At 32.0% G+C, this 22,233-nt stretch overlaps 1 protein-coding gene across 4 annotated transcripts in view; it reads right to left on the bottom strand.

The window, feature by feature from the left end:
- Positions 1-22,233, bottom strand: part of Rev3l (REV3 like, DNA directed polymerase zeta catalytic subunit) — a 185,109-nt gene that overhangs the window by 27,072 nt on the left and 135,804 nt on the right. For all 4 annotated transcript variants that reach the window (XR_011707713.1, XM_027928308.3, XM_071613117.1 and 1 more), the window contains 6 exons: positions 21,721-21,839; positions 10,875-11,016; positions 9,161-9,405; positions 8,089-8,197; positions 5,929-6,135; positions 4,062-4,171 (listed from right to left, as the gene is read on the bottom strand). Coding sequence is in view for 3 of the 4 variants with exons in the window: in XM_027928308.3 (XP_027784109.2) it covers positions 4,062-4,171; positions 5,929-6,135; positions 8,089-8,197; positions 9,161-9,405; positions 10,875-11,016; positions 21,721-21,839 (932 nt within the window). In the remaining variant the exon portion in view is untranslated. The remainder of the gene's footprint in view (positions 1-4,061; positions 4,172-5,928; positions 6,136-8,088; positions 8,198-9,160; positions 9,406-10,874; positions 11,017-21,720; positions 21,840-22,233) is intronic.

Raw genomic sequence — 22,233 nt, 5'->3', positions numbered from 1 at the left:
AACAGTAACTGGTTCCTTATTTTATTGTTGAGTAGTAATCCATTGTATACACTGAAATTAATACATTATATTCCATTATAAACAAGTGGATATACCACCATTTGTTATCCATTTAACCTTTGATGGACATGTGAACTGTTGACAGTTTTGGACTAATATGAATAAAATACCAATGAAGATTTGTATATAAGTTTTTGCACAGACTTATGTTCTTACTTCTCTTAGATAAATATCAAGAAATGGAATTGCTGGGTCATAGGTGAAGGGTATGCTTAATTTCATATGTGACTGCAAAGCAGTTTTTATGAAAAATAAATGATGAATGCAAACATTTTAAAATTAAAGTGCACATACACATGTTTCTAAAAGGTTCTAGAACAGGCAAAACTATGTGTTAGTCATACTGCCTAACACAAAAGCTTCTGATACAGAGATAAGTGGTTGCATGGGGTGGTGAAATGAGGGTGAGGTACTGATTACAAAAGGGGAAATGAGAGAACTTTTTAGGGTAATAGAAATGTTCTGGGTCTATACATTTTTATACTGAAATATATACTGTAAACTTTTTTGTTAAAATTTAACTCAATAAAAGTGATAAAAGTATATATGTAACTGTACATACACACAAAATTAGGCTGTCCAAGCACACTTCACTCTTCAATTTACCAGATGGACTGAATGACCACAGCATCATATACACACTTCTAGAGTAGCTCTCACTACTATATTTTCTAATTTTCCTCCCCTTCCTCTCTCCTAATTAGAATGCGTGCTCTACAGGGACAGTTAGATATAAGAGACTATATACCATACAATTCCATTTAAATAAAATTCTAGAAAAACAATTTATTCATATACACGTATATATTTTAAGTTATTATTAAAGGGTTTATATTTGAGATTTTACCCAGTAGTGTTAGTGGGTTTGTTGGTGGCTATACTGTTTTGGACAATTTGATTTGGTGTCAAGTTTCAAGAGAGCGGGCTCATGATCAGTGGAAGTTTTGCATCTCTTAAAAGAATAAAGAAGACTAGCCTAAAAAGGGAAAGAATGTTTTAAGCTTGTTGTGGTGGCACATGCTTGTATTCCCATCTACTTGGGATGCTGAGGCAGGGGGATCTGAAGTTCCAGGCCAGCCTCAGAGAGTTAATGAGAACCTGTCTCCAAATAAATAATTAAAGACCTGTGGATGTAGCTCAGTAGTCAAGTAGTCAATCCCAGTACAGGGGAAAAAAAAAAAATTAAAATGTGCTTCTATTTGTCACCGGAGCTTTAAAATTATAGGAAAAACACTTGTCTTTGAGTTAAGAGGTTGAAATAAACATTTTGAGCAATGATTTTCATGATACAGAAGAAATGAGTGGCAACATGAGAATCATCTAGTAGGTTTTTCTTAATTATATTCAGGTGAATTTCCCAAAAGATTCTGATTCAAGCTCCCTACACAAGGTATGTGTCTTGTCAAAAGTCCTTTGCTATCCTGCCGAAGAATCACTATTATAGAGAGCTTAAATCACTGATGAGAGTAGGTTATATCCCACTGGATGGGATAAATATGATTGATAACCATTATTATATGTAATAATTGAGCTATTATAAAATTAATATAAGGTGTTTATTACATTTTTAAAATGGACAATAAAGAATAACTGCTTCAGAAGAAAAGTACCCTTGAATCCTTCTGCTGCTTTGTTAACTGATCTCTCTTATCAAGATCCCGAAATTCTTTATGAATCCTAATTCTTGAAAGTAGAGGAAGACACAGCAGTCATTCATCATCACCTATCAAATTTCCTGCATTCTTTTTTTTTCCTTTAATTTTTATTGTTGGTTGTTCAAAACACTACATAGTTCTTGACATATCATATTTCACACTTTGATTCAAGTGGGTTATGAACTCCCATTTTTACCCCGTATACAGATTGCAGCATCACATAAATTTCCTGCATTCTGATAAGGCAACTGAGCCTCAGAGGAGATAAGTGACTTATTAATTGCCACTCAGTTAGCTAGCAACATAGCTAAACTGAGAATCTATGTCTTCTCTCTTAGTTGAGAACTTTTTTCACTCTACCACACATTACTTATTATACTTAGAACACTTTTCTCAACCTTCTATCCTCACAGACACAAAATTAAGTTTAACAAGAGAAAAGTAATTACTAAGGAATAAAATATTATTGGATAGGTTCGAATTCTATAGGACCAAAAACTACAAACCCAGATTTTTTGGCATTTCTAATAACCTATTTGTACTCTGCTGGGGTGATGTTACTGTTAACTGATACAAATTTTGAAAAATTTGAATCAGTTAATAGTAACAAATTTGGGCCTTATACAAATTTTGAAAACATTTGTTGAATGAATCAGGTAGTGAATGATGATTAAAAGTTCTAATAACACTGAAAATAATTTCATTGATTTGAGTCATAAAATACTTGTGAAATCTGATATACAGAGACAGCACCAGTGAGGAAACAAAACACAAGGTACTAATTTATGGCTTCATTACTGACTAGTTGGGTGATCTTGGGAAATTTTCTTACTTAAGGAAAATTTTTCTTAAGCATCACCTCAGGCACATTTTAAGGCTTCCTAAGGTTCCATCCAACAGCATATAAACTGCTGGTCTAAAAAAACTATCAAAATCTTCTTTCACTTCTAACATTCTGAAAGCCTCTGAATTCATAAAGATCTTAAAGGGTGCATAACATAATTTACCCTTTATAATAATTATTTTAAGATATAAGTGGAATTTTTCACATTAAAAGCAGTTTATATTGACCGGATTCCTGTATATATGGTTTGTTTACAGATCACTATCTCTTGACCAATCAGAATCACATTTTCTGATTCTGTGTGTCAACAACTGGCATATACAGACCCCAAATTAAAATACATAATTTAAATGTTTAACTTTTTCATAAAATATTTTATGAGGAATTTCACAAGGTAAAGAATTTTATTTTAATAGCTTTTATTTTTCTAGAATATGCAGCAGAAGTAGTTTCATTGAATAGTGAAATACCCAAAGCCAAACTAAGGAATGGCTTTCAATGAGGAACATTAAGAAGTATGGATCATTATGGGTTTGATAATTTGAAACTATCCTCACTGCTTGTAATGAAATAGGCACTATATTAAACAAAATCTTATTCAGCATTAATACGATAATGCTGACTATATGTACATTTTAAAGAACTGAAGAAGATTAAATGATGTTTAAAGATTACTTATAAACTATTTTTAGTGATTAGAAGCATTATCACCTATTGCTCTGTTGCACTGTAATGTGATCAGAGGTCCTTAGGCAAGTGCTGTTAGCATAATCACACTGTTGTAAGTCCTTAATATTAAAAAAAATTTCAGTCTTCAAAATTTGCATACCATCTTTATTCTAAGAATTTTAATAAGTCATATAAAGAAGATGTTACATAAATAACTGATCCCTGAAAATTTTCAGCAAGAACAGAAGCAGTCTGGTGTTAGTAAGTCACAATTCAAGAATAATGGGCTTATGGAAGTCAGCACACTTTGGAATCAAATTGAAAACTGTATATTTTTCTATACACATTTTTCTATGTGCACTTCTCTTAGAAGTGCACATATTTTGAAGCCTAATAAAAAGATAAATGCTGTCACAACTTTGGCCGCTATCCTTCAAAAATAGTTTAAATTATTTTAAGATACAAAATTAAATTGAGAGTTTCCACTATTAAGAAGAATTACATTAAAAGCAGTTTTAAAAAAAAGTAGACTAGAGTCCTGTGTATTTTTTTTTTTTTTTTAACAGATCACTATCTACTTGGCCAAGAGCTGCCTGGAGGAATGCTACTAGAATCTTTATAGTCTGAGCTCAGGACACTTACCCTTTCTGTCTCTTAAGATTGCATCTATAAATCAGGACCTGTATTAACACAGATCAGGAAAGCATAACAACTGGCAATCACTTAAGTAGAACTTTATTTTTTGGAAAGGGTTACCAGTAAGCCATTTCAAACACTGAAATGAAGACATGAAAAGAGGGAAAAAGACAACAACAAAACCCCAAATCCATTACCTGTCAGTATCGCCATATACAACCCTAGCACCCCATTTCTTGGTATCATTCACCAGTTTAATTGCTCTTTCCAGGGTCTCTCTGGCTTTGTGAACAATACTATCACCAACCTATTTGTACAAACACATTGGACATAATTTGTTAACATAGCTCAGTATAAGCCAAAAAGACTTTAACATTTAAACACTTTAATTACCATTTCTAGATATGAAACAAAAAGAAAACAAAATAGCCACGAATGTCATCATTCCTTCTACAAATATTAAATCAAATGAGATGAACTTAAAAGGCCCAAGCAACATGAAGACTTTCCTTGAGTGTGGGAGAGAACTGCTAATAAAAATTCTGTTTATTCTAAGGTCAAAATGTTTATATATTTTAAGAGAAGTATTATTTCTTGTCATGGTTTAAATATGTCCCCCCAAATTCATATATTGGAAACATAATTCCCAATCCAACAGTATTGAGAGGTGAGATCTTTAAGAGGAGATTAGGTCATGATAACTAAGTTTTCATCCATGGGTTAATGTTATTACTATGGGAGTTATTACAGGAGTGAGTTCCTGATTAAAGCATGAGTTTAGCCTCCTTTCATCTCACTTGTTCTTGCATATGCTCTCTTGCCTTTCTGACTTCTGCCATGGGATGATTCAGCAAGAAGACCCTTGCCAAATGTATTTTTTGATTTTAGATTTCCCAGTCTCAGATATTTGTTAGAGCAGCATAAAATGAACATTTCTGATTATTTTGTTATAAAAATACAGTAATAAAAACTTTAAAATTCAGAGGCTGGGAATTAATTAGGAAATGTAGAAATGGCCTAAAAATTTTGATATTTTTGTTTTGCTTTAGTAGTATAATAATTTCCATTTTTTTCTACTAGATCATATAGATCAGCATTTTCAAATATAATAATATAAACTCCTAGGACTGATAAAAGTTTTTTTTTTATATTTCTTAAATCTATAGAAACTTAAAACTTAATACAAACTTATTATTGCTTATAGACTTTATAATTATAAAATTAAAAAATTTATCTAGTACAAACAAAATCATTACCAAAAAATTCAAGTTAGCAGCATTATTTTTTGCATTATGGATAGTATTTTGTTACTTTCAATGTGAATATTCCACTGTCTTGCATAGGTTTTTGGAGTTCACTTTGCCTACTATGAGCTGTGTGGGGATTCATTCTTCCTTTGCTTTTCACTTATTTAACCACTTGTAAATCTGGTATATCACTATATCTTCTGGCCTTCTTTTGGCATAAGAGGGTCATTAACATCGTAAGTTTACACTGTTCTTTCTCTCACTAATAAATTATTATTCACTGTATTTGTGTTCATATCAAATAAACATTTTAAGAAATTTGTCTTATTCTATGAAAAGTGTCTTTTAATTTTCAATGATCACTATAAAAGAAAGGTTTTGCATCATATCTACTGGTATGCTAGTAAATATGGAATGATTTTTATTTATTCTGATATTCAGATAAGCCAACCCATCTATAATGAGATCTCTATTTAGCACATGTGAAGGAATTATTTAGTTTCAAAGTTATTGTAAACACCATTATAAAACTGTCACTGCAACCTAATGCTAACAGTTGGATCCAGATAATGTAGGAATATATGTATGCTAATTTTTAAAACTATTGCTAAAATTAAGACAGTTTTCATAGAGAAAACTAATAAATCCTCAATAATATTAATGTTTATAAGAACTAGCTTGAAAAAAAACTGACCCTATATTATGAAATGAAGCCCTTAATCTAAAGTTTCAAAATAAAATGAAATGCTTTAATTAACATTCATTCATTTGTTGCTGCTTCAGTCTCTTGAAGATACTAGAGATAGGCATAATTTACCTCAATACATGGCATTCTTCCAGAAAAATTAGCAGCTGTATAACCGAATGTGACATTTGCTATCAGCTTCAGTCCTAGCTGACGTGCATCGAGCATTCGTGACAGAGCTCTATCTTGCTTGTACGCCTTCATTGACTGCTTTACCATGAATCTAGTCTTCAGTATTTCTTCAAGCATTCTTGGCAGCACACCCTTTCTTACTGAAGGCTATCATGAAGAAAAAAAAGAATGTGTAAAATCCCTCAAACAGTATAGATTTAGACAACTAAGAAGGAAACACAAAGTATAATAATTGCCAACTTTCATGAATTGTAACATGCTAACAACAGAATGGCCTTAGGACTAGTGCCCATCAATACAAAATCATCACATTCTATTTCTTTTGAAGAGGACTTTTCTCCTAAAAGGTTCCTATAATGTTTATAAATCTAATGTATCATTTCTATGTGAGCTTGAGAAGCCTCCAGGAAGGAGGATGTCAACTAGTGACCATATAACAAGTTCAAGGGAAATGTTGTTCAAAACTTTGATAAAAAACCCCCATCCTTCCAGAAAGACACATGGAACTTGTATCACTCATAAACAACCTCAGTTTTTAAGATCTCATCCTATTGACCCCACACAGTAATCTGCATGGAACTCCATTTATCTACCTTGGAAGAATGATGAGCTGGGTTGACTCTGCTGACATTCAAACCTGCAGTTCCAGGGACTCTAGGTATTTCAAATCTGATGCTTAGACCACTAAGCCATCCCCTCCGGCCTATATTTATTAGCAATCTGGAAGAGGGGATGAATAGTGAAGTGATAAAATTTGTTGTTGCCAAAAAAAAAAAAAAAAAAAAGAAAAAAAGAAAAAAGAAAAAAACCATTTGTATTAATCAAGACTAGGGAGAATTTATGAGAACTCCAGTAGGAATGAAAACCATAAAACAGTATTAACTTTGATGATTCACAGACACGTGCATGTTTATATATGTTGAATTGAACAATTAAAACCTCAGGTATGGGATAATCACACTCTTGGATATTAAAAAATGTTTTCATTAAACTTTACACATTGGGTCAAATGTAGATGTAAATTTTTTAAATGTTATTAAAGGGAGATTTTATATATATATATGATAATGAGAACATATTCTAACCTCTAATTCATTTAGTGTACCTCTTGAAGCAGCCATAATATTCTAAGATGTAATATAAAAAGAACAGGGACCAAATAAGCAGAAATGTGCATGATATGATAACTGATTTCTATATGGGGAGAAATTTAATAAAAAAATCTATTTCCATGTCTCTGAGTAGATCTCATTTTCTATATTAGACCCTGGAAATACCACACTTAAAAAATTTCCCAAAACAGATTATACCATGATTTCTCTGGTAAAAAAAAAAAAAATTCCTCTTATCTAAATTACGAACTGCAGTTTATCATTACCTCTAACTAACAGAGAATGATACTTTCGATAAGTACGCTAGGATAAATGTGAGGATTGGTGGGGTCCACTCTACCATCAGTCACCCTACTTCATGATTCTAGTACAGACTCAGCAAAGGAAATAGAAATGAATAAAGTGGCATATTAGAAGCAATATAATCTTTCCTATTTGTCCTTAATGATTCATTTAGGAGGAGTTCCTTAGTTTCTTTTGAGGGAAAATAAAGGACAAAAAAAGGGACCCTATTATTTGTTTGGATATCTTCTTAAGAATGTAAACAAAAACCATTAGAGTGTCATTATATCTAAGGTGGTCTCCATTTGATTTAGAATAATGTAGAAAAACAATTAGTAGAGTGTATATGGTAAAGCAACTTAAAGTTTTGTGGGTACCATCTTTTGATCATCAAATTGCTATTGAAGTCTGCTAGATTCTTATACAGGGCAGACACCATGCATGTATATAAATTTATTTCTTGCAATCTTGCATTTAGTTAATGCAATTTAACAATTAAGATATTGTAAACCTAAATTCAAGTAAAACAAGATGAATGTTTTTTTTCTGAAGTGATTTCTTAGATGATTCCTTTACCTTTAACTTAATGAGATAAAATATTCAAGCAAACCTAATTTATTTTTTATTGTGTGTCAACAATATTTAAAACTTAGCTCTTCAAAAGTTAAGCCACAGTTGATTTCTTTCATTTACAAAAGAGTATTACCTTGACAAATGCTATTCCATTGGGGGACACTGTGATATCATGCCTAATTTGGTAAAGTAAATCTGGAGGTACTTTTAGAGAGGTACAGCCAAATTTGAACTCATCATACCTGTTAAAAAAGAAAATATTAAGCAAATACTTTCTCAAATAATGGAATAATTTTTAGGCAGTTTTAGGAATCTTTCTAATTCCATTACAAATGCATTTGCAAACATCTATTTAAACATCAATTAGTGAACATATGTTTATTTGCCTCATTACAAAAGGCAGTTCTTAAAGTATTCATAATTTATTAAAAGGACATTTCTTAAATGGTACTACACTAAAATCTATACTGAAAAAACAGATTTCAACTCAGCCTATTCACCTTATATTAAGTCCTTTAAAGAAAAACTTAAACAAAAAAAGATTATAAAAATTACTTCTCCAAATTCCTTTAATAAAAAGACAGAATTACCAATACAATTTTCGCAAACTTTGTCTATACACAAAAATCATTAGGAAGACTATATTTCTTGGAATTCAAGAATATCTACACCTTTGAGAATTTAAAATGTTCTTCTCATTTAGTCCATAAAATTTCATTAATATGGATTAATAAAGTACATAGTTAATTTGATTTTTTAAAAAAATCAAAGACTCTAAGAAAAGTAAAAAGGATGTGATAGCTAGAATTATAAAATCATAATCCTCAAAGTGTTCTAGTGAAAAGTGATTTATATCAACAATTAAAAATAACTTTCATGTTAACAGAAATCATAGATATTCATATAGATAAAAATAAAAAAATAAATGTATTGTGTCTAACAACAACTAAAAAATAAATATTAAAAAAGATACAAGCTTATCTATCTATTCATGATCCTCTTCATGTATGCATTCTCCCAGTAAGTTGAATTAATTATATCATGATCCATGTCAGTTAGTAAGGCAACTATAATGAATGGATGCATTGTGCTACAGTCCATTCATTTTGCTCATAAGACAATGTGAGCACAAGGAGACACTCAAAGCAATTTTACTAAGAAGTATAAAGCACAACAATATAACTGCAAATCTGAAAAAGGCTTACTTTCCCAAGTTCTCCACATGGCCAAGGCAGGTTGAAAAACAGTAGTTGTATGCAATCACAATAGAAGGATACAGTGACTGGAAATCCAAAACGAGAACAGAGTTGCTATAGAAGCGTGACTCGGGCTCCATAATTAGGGGAACACACTGTGGGGCTCTCATTTGGGATCTTTGTTGAACACTAGGTGTCACAGGAATATAGTTCATAGGTTTAGCAATACGCAGCATCATTGATTCCACACGGTACTGCAAACAGGGAGAGGTGAGAATTCAGTTTAAATACAAATATATTGGTCATTTGAATATATGATAATCATTTGGGGATGTTTTGCCCTTTAGTATAAGATTGCATACTTTTTTTTTTTGTTACTTTACAATTATAAAGTATTATTTAGTTAGCATTCAGGTGCCTCGGAGTTTTCCTAGTCCTGTAACTTCAACAAAAACTGTAAAATAAGCAAATAATTAAAAAAAAAAAAAAAAAAAAAGAGTCCATTTTGGAAAGACAGATAAAATTAGATTTCTTTTTATTTTAAAATACAGCTATACCTAAATAAGCAGATGCAGAGACAAATGTATAATTTGACAATTTCATTTAAGAAACTGGTCAGTATACTGGGAATGTGGCTGTGTGGTAGAGTGCTTGCCTAGCGTGTGTGAAGCAATGGGTTTGATCCTCAGCACCACATAAAAATAAATAAATAAAGTTTTTTTTTTTTTTTTTTTTTTAAAGAACACAATTATTGACTTCTTTAAAAAAGAAAAATTGGTCAATAATCTCTGATAAGTTTCTTTGAAAAAATTAGAGAATATGAGTTGTTAGGAGACTTGAGATAGATACACATTTTTCAAGAAGAAAATCCAAGGATTTCTGAATTGGTCCCTAGCAAAACTAAATCAAGCAATTAATGACTGTAATAACCACTATTAAAGTAGACAATTTGAGGTATCAGAAAAGAAAACACACAAAACCCAAAAAACAATATGGATCCACTGAAATATTCTCATGTGGTTTTAAGGTATCTTTGCCTTTTATTAAAAGTCAGCTTATATAGTTTCTAAAACTTGTGGGGGAATGATAAATGAAACAATTTACAACCAATGAATAAACAGGTAATGCTGAATTAGTTAAAACTCTATTTTTGCTGTATTTACTGATTTGGTAGATTGGAGAATATAAAAATTAATTAAGATAATTAAACTTAAGGATTTTATAAGATAAAGGAACTGACTGATTAAGGTAGTTTTCTGATGCTTAGCAAAGTATTTAACAAGCTACAGGTAAAAAGGTATTTGTTAAATGAAAACATGATCTTATTTTCAGTAAAGTATTTAACAAAATATCTCATTATATCCTTGGGAAATCAGTTACAAAAGTAAGTATTAAATGGTTTCTAATATAATTTTTATTTAACATTTAAAAAACTTTACATAGACCATTTACATTGATTTTCAAATTCTTTATTTTTACATTAAAAAATTCTATTGGGATTTGGAACAAGCTACATTAGAAATGTAAAACAAGAGGTAAACTTTCTTTGCTGATTCCCCAGTTCTAAGGAACGTCTCTAATCACACTAATAAGATTTGATGATCTAGATATTGATTAGTCGGTATTAGATAGTGTAAAAAAAATGAAATCACTTCAAACACCTCAAAAGTGAGCATATCATTCATACAGAACTTTCACGTGTACAAGAAAAACTGTTACCTACCTGTGAACCTCGTGTCAGTACATGTAAAAACTGAATGCCAAAAAGTCTAGCCATTTCACTGGTTTTCCCAATCAGGTCCAGCTGTTCTAACATCTGGAGATTTCCACGAACACGGCTAACATAATGATCAACCATTTTCCATCTGTTAAAAAAGAATTCATGATGTGAACATCAGGGAAAAAGCTGGATACTTGAAACTGTTTTCTACCCTAAACCTACATATTAAAAGTGAGGTCACTCCAGGGGAGAGAGGGTCAAGATATGAGCTTTTAAGCAATGTTATGTTAAAAATTATAAAATTTCGGAATTTCAGGCTGGGATTATAGTTCAGTGGTAGAGTGTTTGCCTAGCTAATTGCAATAGGCTCTAGACTCAATCTCCAACACTGTAAAACAAACAAAAACAAACAAACAAACAAAAAAATCCAAGCATTTTAAGAGCCTGAAACCTAGTGACAATATATAAAATTTATACTAGTATTTGTTTAGGTGGTACTGCCAAGGATAATCATTTTAATACTTTTGCTTGATGTTGCTCTATTTTTATTATAAAAATTAATATTCCCTCTTAGGTATCATTGATGATTATACAATAATTATTTATCATATCTATAAGTTTTTAAGAACATATAGGCTTTGTGTTCAGTGTAAACATTAGTTTAAAACAGCAAACTACTGTCTAGTTTAAATCAGATAGTAATAGTATTTGGTACTGATAGATGCTATAACAGATAAATCTGAACATTATGCTAAAAGAAGCATGTTACAAAATATCATATATTGTATGATTTTGTATTGAAATGACAAGTTAGAAAAATCAGAAAAGTAATTATTAATGAGACAATACAAGGGTAAATATGTTTCAAATCAGTATATTCTGTGAAATTACAAAAGTTCTATTCTTTGGCTTAAATGTTTTTAATACTAAACTCTTTGCCTTACCTTTTAAAAATTTTATTTTTATTGGTGCATTATAATTACACATAATAGTGGGATCCATTACACCACATTTATACATGCATATAATTTGATCAATCTCATTCCATAGTACCTACCCTCTTCCATGATCTGTTTGTTCTTCACTACTGATCTCCCTTCTACTATTATTATTTAATTATTGAATTATTATAATTTGTGGAATTCATTATAGTATATTTGCACATGGATATAGGTTAATTTGGTAGATTTCATTCCTCTGTACCTGCCCATGTTCTCTCTTCCTCGCTCCTTCTTGATACCTTTTTACTACACTCCATTAGTTTCCCTTGTTTTTGAGAGATTTCCTTTTTTATTCCTTCTTTCTCTCTCTCTCTGGCTTCCATATAAGAGAGAAAACACTTGACCCTTGACTTTTTGAGTCTGTACTTATTTCACTTAGCATGATGTTCTCTAGTTTTATCTACTTACCTTCAAACAACATAATAACATTCTTTTTTGTAATGGTAGAGTAATACTCCATTGTATATATGTACCACATTTTCTTTATCCATTTGTCTGCTGATGGGCACTGAATGCTGGTTCCATAACTTGGCTATCATGAATTGTGCTACTATAAATGCTGGTGTGTATATATTATATATATATCACTATAGTATGATGATTTTAGAGCTTTTGGATAAGTACCAAAGAGTGGGATAGCTGGTTGATACGGTTGCCCATGTCTTCTGTTACAAATACAGACAAGCAGTAACAATAATAAAAGGCCCTTGTTAATAAATACAAGGAAGTTTTAATTTAATACTATATTATTAAAATATAAAAATGATTCAAGGGTATATTATAAAGGGTAAAATTTATTCATTTATAGATTTAACATTAAAGTATATTACTATCTTTGTATGGCTTTTAGGACAATACAGTCACATAATTTTAAAAGTAAAAAAAAAAAAACCTTTCCTTTGATACAGCAACAATTAGAAAATGAATGTGAAAGAAGAAAAAAAATGAACCAATTATCAAAATGATAGATAATTACAAGTATTAGCAAGAATGTGGAAAAACTAGGACCCTAGTTAACACTGCTGGTGGGAATGTAAAATAGTGTAGTTGCTTTGAAAATCACTCTGGCAGGTTTCTCAAATTGCTAAACATACAGTTACCATATACTCCACCAATTCTACTCTTGAATATATATCCAAGAAAACTTTTACATTAAAAAAATGAACAATAAAAATCTTCAGTAAGAGACTCAAATGTCTATTAGTTGATGAATGAATATATAAATGTACTATAAAACCATATAATAGAATAATATTTGGCAATAAAAAATTGTTACTGATAGATGCTGTTATATAACAGATAAATCTGAACATTATGTTAAAAGAAGCATGTTACAAAAATCACATATTGTATGATTTTGTATTGAAATGTTTAGAATATGCAATTCTGTGGGGACAGAAAGTAGATCAGTGGTTGCCTAAGGGGATGGGACAGGAGGGTGAGAGGTTTTTCTGGGAAGGGTGGTGCCAGGTAGCATCTAAAAGATTACAGGATAATGGCTCAATGATGCAGGGTTATTTTGAGGGGCAATAAAAATATTCTAAAATTAATCATGATGGCTGCACAACTTTGAATATACTAAAAGCCACTGAATTGTATGCTTTTTATGGGGGTGAATTATAAAATATACAAATTATATTTAAATAAAACTGTTAAAGAGAATTAAGCAAACATTTAAAAACTCCTAAACTCCTTGAATCCTCAATTCTTTAACAAAATAGATAAATAGAAACACTGTTTTATAACTTGTATTTTAACCTAATATATGGTGATTATTTCCTCATACTTATTTATTTTTGTAGCTACAGAATATACTAGTGTATAATTATAACATAATTTATTGCTGAATCCTTGTTACTGAATACCTTTTATTACCATAAGAGATGCTGTGAGGAATATTTTTATAGATAAATTTTTGTACAAATGCTTGCTTTCTTAAGATAAATTCCTAAATTTGGTCAATGTTTTCAATAAATAAGAACACAAAGCTTTCCAGAAAGGCTTTAATATTTTAGATTCCTACTAGTAATAATAAGGTGCTTGTTTCCTTGCATCTCTGTCAACACTGAGGGTTATGATTTTTAGTTATTACTAGTTTGCAGGCAAAAAAATGGTATCACCTATTAATCTGCATTTTTTGTTTTAGATTGATGTTACTCCTCAACAAAACAGATTTGCCAAATGTAAATATGGTCTAATGCATTATGTATAGATTGGTTGCATCCCTTTAAAATTAAATGAATTTAATGGCTCATCTCTTCTATAAAAGGAATTAGTGGAACTATGGTATAGTTCAGAAAAGCAGATACATTTACATTTTACCCTCTCTCTGGACAGAAACTGGACCAAGAGAAAAATGTCAAATGAGACACCAAAATAATGAGACACGAATATTATTTGTGAAAAGGTCAGGTAGCACACAAGCATTTTGCTGAGATTTAAGTATAAATCAAAACTAGCAGGGCTTATTAGAAAATTTAAGAACTATAAGCATAAAACAAAACATATAAGAGCCTGTCTTACTTAACAGATAATGACACTAAACATGAATATTCTTTGAAAACCAAGATAGTGATTCAAGAGAATTACCTATTAGATTACATTGATAAAAATTGGAATATGTTGGTAAATAAGTTGGTAAATAAATTTATTTAATTCTATCCACATTGTTTCCCACCTCCTAAAGTCCTAATTCATTTTTTAAAGACATTAATATTGCCATTGTTTCTGTAATTCATAATAAAATTAAGAAACAATCAGCATATTAGAAATAAATTATTTTAATAAGGTAAATGATTGTGTACTTACTTATTAAGGCTAGCCATTTGTATGCCATATAAGACAGACACTTGAATATTTCAGCCATTTGGATTTTTTCCCTTGAGATTTATTGTTCAGGTCTTTTACCCATATTTTTTTCTATTCATTTAAAAGTGTACAATACAGTTAATATATAATCATTATGTTGAAACTCATTTTCCCAGATTGTTAGCCCTTTAAATTTGTTGATGTTTGTCTACTGAGGTACAAAAGTTTGTTTCTGGAGGGAAATGGTTAAAAGTTAGTCTATGCACATAGTAAATACTATGTATATAAAACTGATTAGCTGGGCATGGTGGCACACGCCTGTAACTCCATCAGCTCAGGAATTTGAGGCAGGAGGATCATGAGTTCAAAGCCAGCCTCAGCAATTTAGTGAGGCCCTATGCAACTTAGACCCTGTCTCAAAATTAAACATAAGAATGGTCTATTATTAGAGCTTAAATAAATAAACTTAATATTATATATTTTAAAAATATCTTTACTATACTATATATAATAATGATGTATACACAAACATACATTCATCCTAATAGGTTTTTTACATTTTGGCTGAAGAACATAGATTTTGGAGTTAGTCCTAGACTCTAGTTATGGCTCCATTAGAAGTCACTAGGTGACTACAGGCAAATGATTTAACCCTTTAGCTCCCAGTTTTAATGTGTAAAATGGGTAATAAGGCTGTTCTGAAGTGTTAGAAAAAAGAGAATGCAATACATATAGCTGCTATTATCATAATTATAGTAATTACTATTTTCCCATTCATTTGTAATCTAACTTTCTATCCTGAAAAGAAAGTTATACCAATGAATCAATGTTTAGTGGGAAACTTGTGTGTGCTAAAGATTTTATATGCACAATCACATTTCTCATTCACTTTATGAGGTAGAACATTTTAATGTCTCTTCATTATAGATTAAGAAATGGAGGATTACTGTGAGGTTTATTGTTACAAACCTACTAAACCAACATTATGAACCTATTATACCAGAACCTGAGCTATCAGTCAAATTATGACTGAGATTAAGGTGAGACAACATGATACAAAGAAAGCAAGATGACAGATTATGAATAACTGCCCTAATTAATTTCTAGTATCATAGCAAATTAATTATTTCTTCACTAAGCCAAAAGTAGACCTACTACTTGTTCATTTTTCCCTTTATTAATGTATTCCTTTCCACTGACTGGTAACCAGATAAAACGGTAACAAACTTAAACATATTTTATCTTACACAAGTAAAAGCTATTTTAACAAGGGACAATTTAGCTTGTACAATTTATCAAACAACTGTCAATTTTTAATCTATATTTATTCTCAGAGGTATGAATATAAAAATACTTTGACTAATATTTTGTGAAGTATTTAAGCTTTTTAAATTAAAAATTTTGTATAAATTTTATTCCTACTTTCTAGATCTATCTATTAGTCACATGGGACACACACACACACACACACACACACACACACACGAATGGGTTATTGTGGCCCTTAAAAAAATTACAACACAGCTGGGCGCATGCCTGTAATCTCGGGAGCTCTGGAGGATGAGACAGGAGGATCGAGTTTAAAGCCAGCCTTAGCAATGGTGAGGTGCTAAGCAACTCAGTGAGATCCTGTCTCTAAATAAAATACAAAATAGGGCTGGGGATGTGGTTCAGTGGTCGAGTGCCCCTAAGTTCAATCCCTGGTACCAACAACAACAAAAAAAATTACAATACAACTAAACTTTGTTAGTTTTTTCATTATTATTAAATAATTATGCCATCCTCTTAACATTTTGTCTGAGTCAATTTTAATGAGCAAATACAAGTTTTTTTTTGGTGCTGGAGATTGAACCCAGGATCTTGTGTATACAAGGCAAGCACTCCACCAACTGAAATATATCCTCAGCTGCACAAGTTTTTTTTTAAAAAAATTTTTAAATTCTAATTTGTTATTTATGACAGCAGAATGCATTACAATTCATATTACACATATAAAGCACAATTTTTCATATCTCTGGTTGTACACAAAGTAGAGTCACACCATTCCTGTCTTCATAAATGTATAGGGTAATGATGTCCATCTCATTCCACTGTCTTCCCTACCCCCATGCCCCACCTTCCTTCTCCTCTCCCTTTTGCTCTATCTATCTATTCCCTCTGCCCCTTGCAACCCCATTATGAATCAGCATATTTATATCAGAGAAAATATTCAGCATTTGGTTTTTTGGGATTGGTTAACTTCATTTAGCATTATATTCTCCAAACTCATCCATTTACCTGCAAATGCCATAATTTTATTCTCTTTTAATGATGACTAGTATTCCATTGTACATATATACCACATTTTCGTTATCTATTCATCTACTGGAAGCCATACAAGTTTTTATGTGGGAAAGATGACGGGAAATATAACTATAAAGCATGAGTTAGGTAGACCTGGGTACTAATGAAAGGGGGGTTCTTAGTGCTTTCTAAGGGTATAGGGTATTTTTTTTTTAAATTTTTTTTTAGTTGTAGATGGACAGAATGCCTTTATTTTATTTGCTTATTTTTATGTGGTGCTGAGGATCAAACTCAGTGCCTCAAGCATGCTAGGCAAGCATTCTGCCACTGAGCTACAGACCCAGCCTCAGGGTATTTTTTGATTAGACATTTGGGAGAAGGTAAAAAAAGAAGATAGGATAATTCCAAATAAAAACACACTTATTCTGAACTTCTAAGAATTGGTTCTACAATCATGAAGTGGAGGAGAAAATCTATTAGATTACCTTCTTGAGCTGTATCACCTTCTGTTCCCAGATCATAGCTCTAGCTTAGAAAGTGAAATACTATTTAATAACTATGCCTTGGATTGACAGATGAAATCAATCCAAGGGGTATTATGAGTTCTCCAGGGATTTGAAGAGGTTTTATAGGCTGCTTTGGGAATTTCATCATGAAATATAACATTATTTTATGGAAAATGTGTTCTAAAACCCTAACAATAATACTTTGGGAACATAACTCATTCATATAAATAAGGAGCTTCAAGATGACCAAATCTGGATTTAAAAAATAAAATATTACAATAATTAGAACATCATAATGTTTACAAACTGTTTAATATAAACAATCATTGACTAGCAAGTTCCTCTCATTCTGAATCAATTTATAAAAAATAAATCACATTTCCTTAAAACATTGTAGAAAACATCAAATGAAAAAGTGCTTGAGGGGCTGTGGTTGTGGCTCAGTGGTAGAGCACTTGCCTAGCACGTTTGAGGCACTGGGTTTGATCCTCAGCACCACATAAAAAAATAAAAATAATAAAATAAAATAAAGGTTAGGAAAAAAAAAGACTTCAAGATTATTGGTAAGAATTTACTTAAATTTAGCCGGGACTTGTGGCACACTCCTGTAATCTGAGTGGCTTGGAAGGCTGAGGCAGGAGGATTCTAAGTTCAATGCCAGCCTCAGCTACTTAGTGAGACCCTGCCTTTAAATACAAAATAAAAAGAACTGGGGATGCAGCTCAGTGGTTAAGCACCCCTGGGTTCAATCCCCAGTATCCCTCCAAAAAATACTTAAATTTAAAAATAAAATTCTGATAGCCTTGAGAGTTTCCAAAAAATGAATGTATGGTCTTTCCATATAACATAATCCATTTAACATAAATGGTCCAATATTTAATCCAATTACCTTATATAGAATATTAGGTCCAGTTTTTTATTCCCCTTGGCAAAAACAGAATTACACATCCTACATAATAACTAATTAGAAGTAGTAGAACATACATTCACAACATTCTAGGACTTATAAACAACTGAATGTAGTTTTTAATGTTAAGTTTAATATGTGTTATTTTATTTATTAGAATATAACTCTCCTAAGCTTCTTTTTCTATTATTATTATTATTATTTTTTTTTTTTTTGAGGAGGGACCAGGGAGTGTACCCAGGGGCGCTTGACCACTGAATCACATACCCAGCCCTATTTTGTATTTTTAGAGACAGGGTCTCACTGAGTTGCTTAGCGCCTTTCTTTTGCTAAGCTGGCTTTGAACTTGTGATCCTCTTACCTCAGCATCCCACGCCGCTGGGATCATAGGTGTGCGCCATCAGCTTCTATTATGTTTTGATGGTAATTTCAGCTCACTTTCACGAGATTCCCTTTTCAAAAGGGATTGGAAGATGAGATGAAATGCTCAGAAAATAGTTCCCCGACGTGTATATCAAATTGTTTTTAAGGCTTTAGCTTTTCTGTCCTCAACACCATGTAGCCTTATAATTCAATAAACCAAGACTCACTTATTTTAATTATCACACACATTAATTTCTGGATTTTGTTCTTTATACTACTATTTTTTTCAGCTTATTACTATCATTTTTACTTTTAACTTATAGAAAGTAGAGGTAGAAATTTTCATTTTTCACTACAATTTAGTAACTGATCCTGGACTAATTCTCCTGCCTGGATAAGAGTCAAGTTAATTGTTTTTGGGCAATGAACAATAAGAAATATAAGACTGCTTTTTTAGAAGAGGAGAACTCATGAGATGAACTTCAGTTCAGCATGGAGATAATTTCTAAATGCAGCGCAGTTATTAGAGTTTAAGCCAAAGAGGCAGAGCTTAGAGTTCTGGCAAATCACAGCTGGGATCTGTGGAATGAGGCACCAGATATAGGGAACCTGTGGAAAGGGCAGGAACTGGGGTTCAGAAACATAGGTGAAGTTCCTCATGACTGTCCAAGGCTGAACTGAAAATAGCAGAGATGAAATGCTATAAGGCTTATTAGAGAGTAATTGCTTAGGTGCTGAGTTTAGGCAGAAGAGATCTGATAATGCTGGGATTGAAGGTTTAGTAATGAGAAGAGAAATCATTACCCACTTGTTAACAACCTTGGGATCCAGTTGAGAGTCCACAAAAATCATGCATTAGGAAGGTTTTGCTCTAGAACAAAGTCTACTATTGTTGTGGTTTGGATCTGGAATATCCCCCAAAAGCTTGTGTGTTAAAAACTAGGTCCCCAATGTCCAGAGGGAAGATTTTTTGGAAATGATTGCATTACAAGAGCTCTAACCTCATCAGAGGATAAATCCATTTGATGGGTTAATAATCTAAAAGGACTACTAGGAGGAGGGGGAACCTATGGGCAGGTGGGGTGTGACTGGATAACAGAAGTAGGTCAATGGGGATACGACCTGGAGATTATATCTATATCTTGTCCTTACTCTCTTCCTCCTTTTCCTTCTGCTTCTTGGCTGGCATAAACTGTGAAGTCTTCCTCTGCCATGCCCTCTGTCAGGATGTTCTGCCTCACCCCAGGTCCAAAGCAATGGAGTAGATCAACCATGGACTGAAACTTCTAAAACTGTGAGCCAAAATAAACTTTTCCTCCTTTAAGTTGTTTCTTGTTAGGCATTTTGGTCACAGCAATGAAAAACTGACCAACACAACTTCTCTAGTTGAAATTTAAAACCAAGCCCTGACAATATGCACAGGAGACAGTGTGGAAACTGAGTCCTGTCAAGCTTTGAGGTGCTTAGGAAACACTGGGGTCTGATATGTTCCCATATTCCAATCATGGGCCTGGCCCTGAGCAATAAACAACTATCACTAAGAAAGGGCATCCTAGACCTCATGTAAAGGGACACTGCTACTGAGGAAGGAGCAGAGGCTGTCTCTGGAGAAGGGTCAGGAAAACTGCTTGGGCCCAAGACCTGGCAGTGGTACAGAGCAGAGGTCAAATGACACTGTGGGAAGAACAGAAATGCTGAGAAAGCTCCATCCTTGAGCTCTAGAAGAACAGGAACTTCCAAAGACTAAGGGTAGATCAGGAAAATTGAGACACTCCCTCTGCTTCCACTAGAGTCTTATAGAGAGTAAAAACAACAGCAGTTAAAAACAGTTAAGTCTGATTTTGAAAATAAAGCAAATTACATACACTAGAAAAATGAGAATGATTTTGATTTCTCATCAAAAACAATGGAGGCCAGAAGAAAAGGGAATGAAATTTTTATAGAGTGATATAAGAAATACAAAACTAAAATTCAACTGTTGAATGAGACACAGTAAAAATCTTTCAGAAATAAGGGTAAAATAAAGACATTTTTAGGTAAATAAGGGCTGAGAAAATTTGTTTCCAGCAGATTTGCAATAGATAAAATGCCAAAGGAAGAGTTTGGCAGTTTCTTAAAATATTAACATATACACTAACCATATGACTCAGCATATGTCAGCAATTCTACCCCTTGAGAAATGAATGCATGTCATACAAAGACTTGCATACAAATATTTCTTCTAACTTTATTCACTACAGCCTTAAACAAGAAACCACACAAATGTCCATTAATAGGTGAGTGGATAAATTGTGGCATATTATTATAACTAAATACTGTTCAATAATAAAAATAAATAACATGAAACATGTTGAATCTCAACATGGTTTACACAACATGGTTGAATCTCAAAAAAGCATTTTGCTGAGTTTCTTTAAAGAAGTCAGACACAAGGGATAAATTATTTAAAAAGAAAAGCTTTAAAAAGAAAAAAAAAAACAGACTGGGGATTGAACTCAGAGGCTCTTTACAACCTGAGCTATATCCCCAGTCCTTTTTTTTTTTTTTAATTTTTGTGACAAGATATCTTTAAGTTGCTGAGGGTCTTGCTAAGTTGCTAAGCGCAGCCTTGAACTTGTGCCTCTTGCCTAAGCCCCGATTTGCTGGAATTACAGGTATGTGCCATTGCACGTGGCAGAGGTAGATTATTATTTCAATTTATATGAAGTTCTGGAACAGGCAAAAGTAATCAAGTAATAGAAACGCATTTAGTACTTACCTGGATGGTTAGGTTTTGGGTAGGCTGACTGCAAATTTGTTCAAAGGAATTCTGTGGCTGTATGTTCCTTTACATGACTGGGATGTGGTTATAGAGGGAACACATTTTTCAAAGTCACTGAACAATACACTTTAAATATGTGTATTTCATTGTATATGACATATATCTCAATAAGGCTGATTTTAAGAAAGATACTACCCTCTTCAGAGTTGTAAAACATTACCTGTATAGATCTGTCTTGTTATCAAACCAATCTGACAAGACCCGAAAGGTAAAGAGGGGAAATCGCTGATGAAGAACATGAAAGCTCACATTTTCAAATGTGTAATTAGTTAGAGCCACCTAAAAGAAGAGAATAAGACACCATGATAGTAATGCTTATATTTAATGTAGCAAATTTTGTTCTAAAAGATTCTAACATCACTTTAAACTTTTCATAGTAGATATGAAAGCTATTTGTAAAAATTTGTTATAACTGAACTATAATTAATTCAAAACTATATACAGCTTACTAGACAAAAATATTCACTAATAAATTAAAGGTAGGCATTCATCATCCTCCCAAGTAGTATATCAGTACTAGTACCCAATGGACAGGCATTCCATAGCTACTTAATTTCATTCCAAAAGCAAAAAATGAAAAAAAAAATGACAGATGTATTTACCATCTTCAAAATGTATAGGTAAAAGCTGTATTAATGAGAAAATACTGAAAAAGGGCCCAAATTAATAAAAT

Source organism: Marmota flaviventris, chromosome 6 (assembly GCF_047511675.1).
Source record: "Marmota flaviventris isolate mMarFla1 chromosome 6, mMarFla1.hap1, whole genome shotgun sequence".
In the NCBI taxonomy this organism is placed as follows: domain Eukaryota; kingdom Metazoa; phylum Chordata; class Mammalia; order Rodentia; family Sciuridae; genus Marmota; species Marmota flaviventris.
This window is presented reverse-complemented; position numbering and strand designations above follow the sequence as displayed.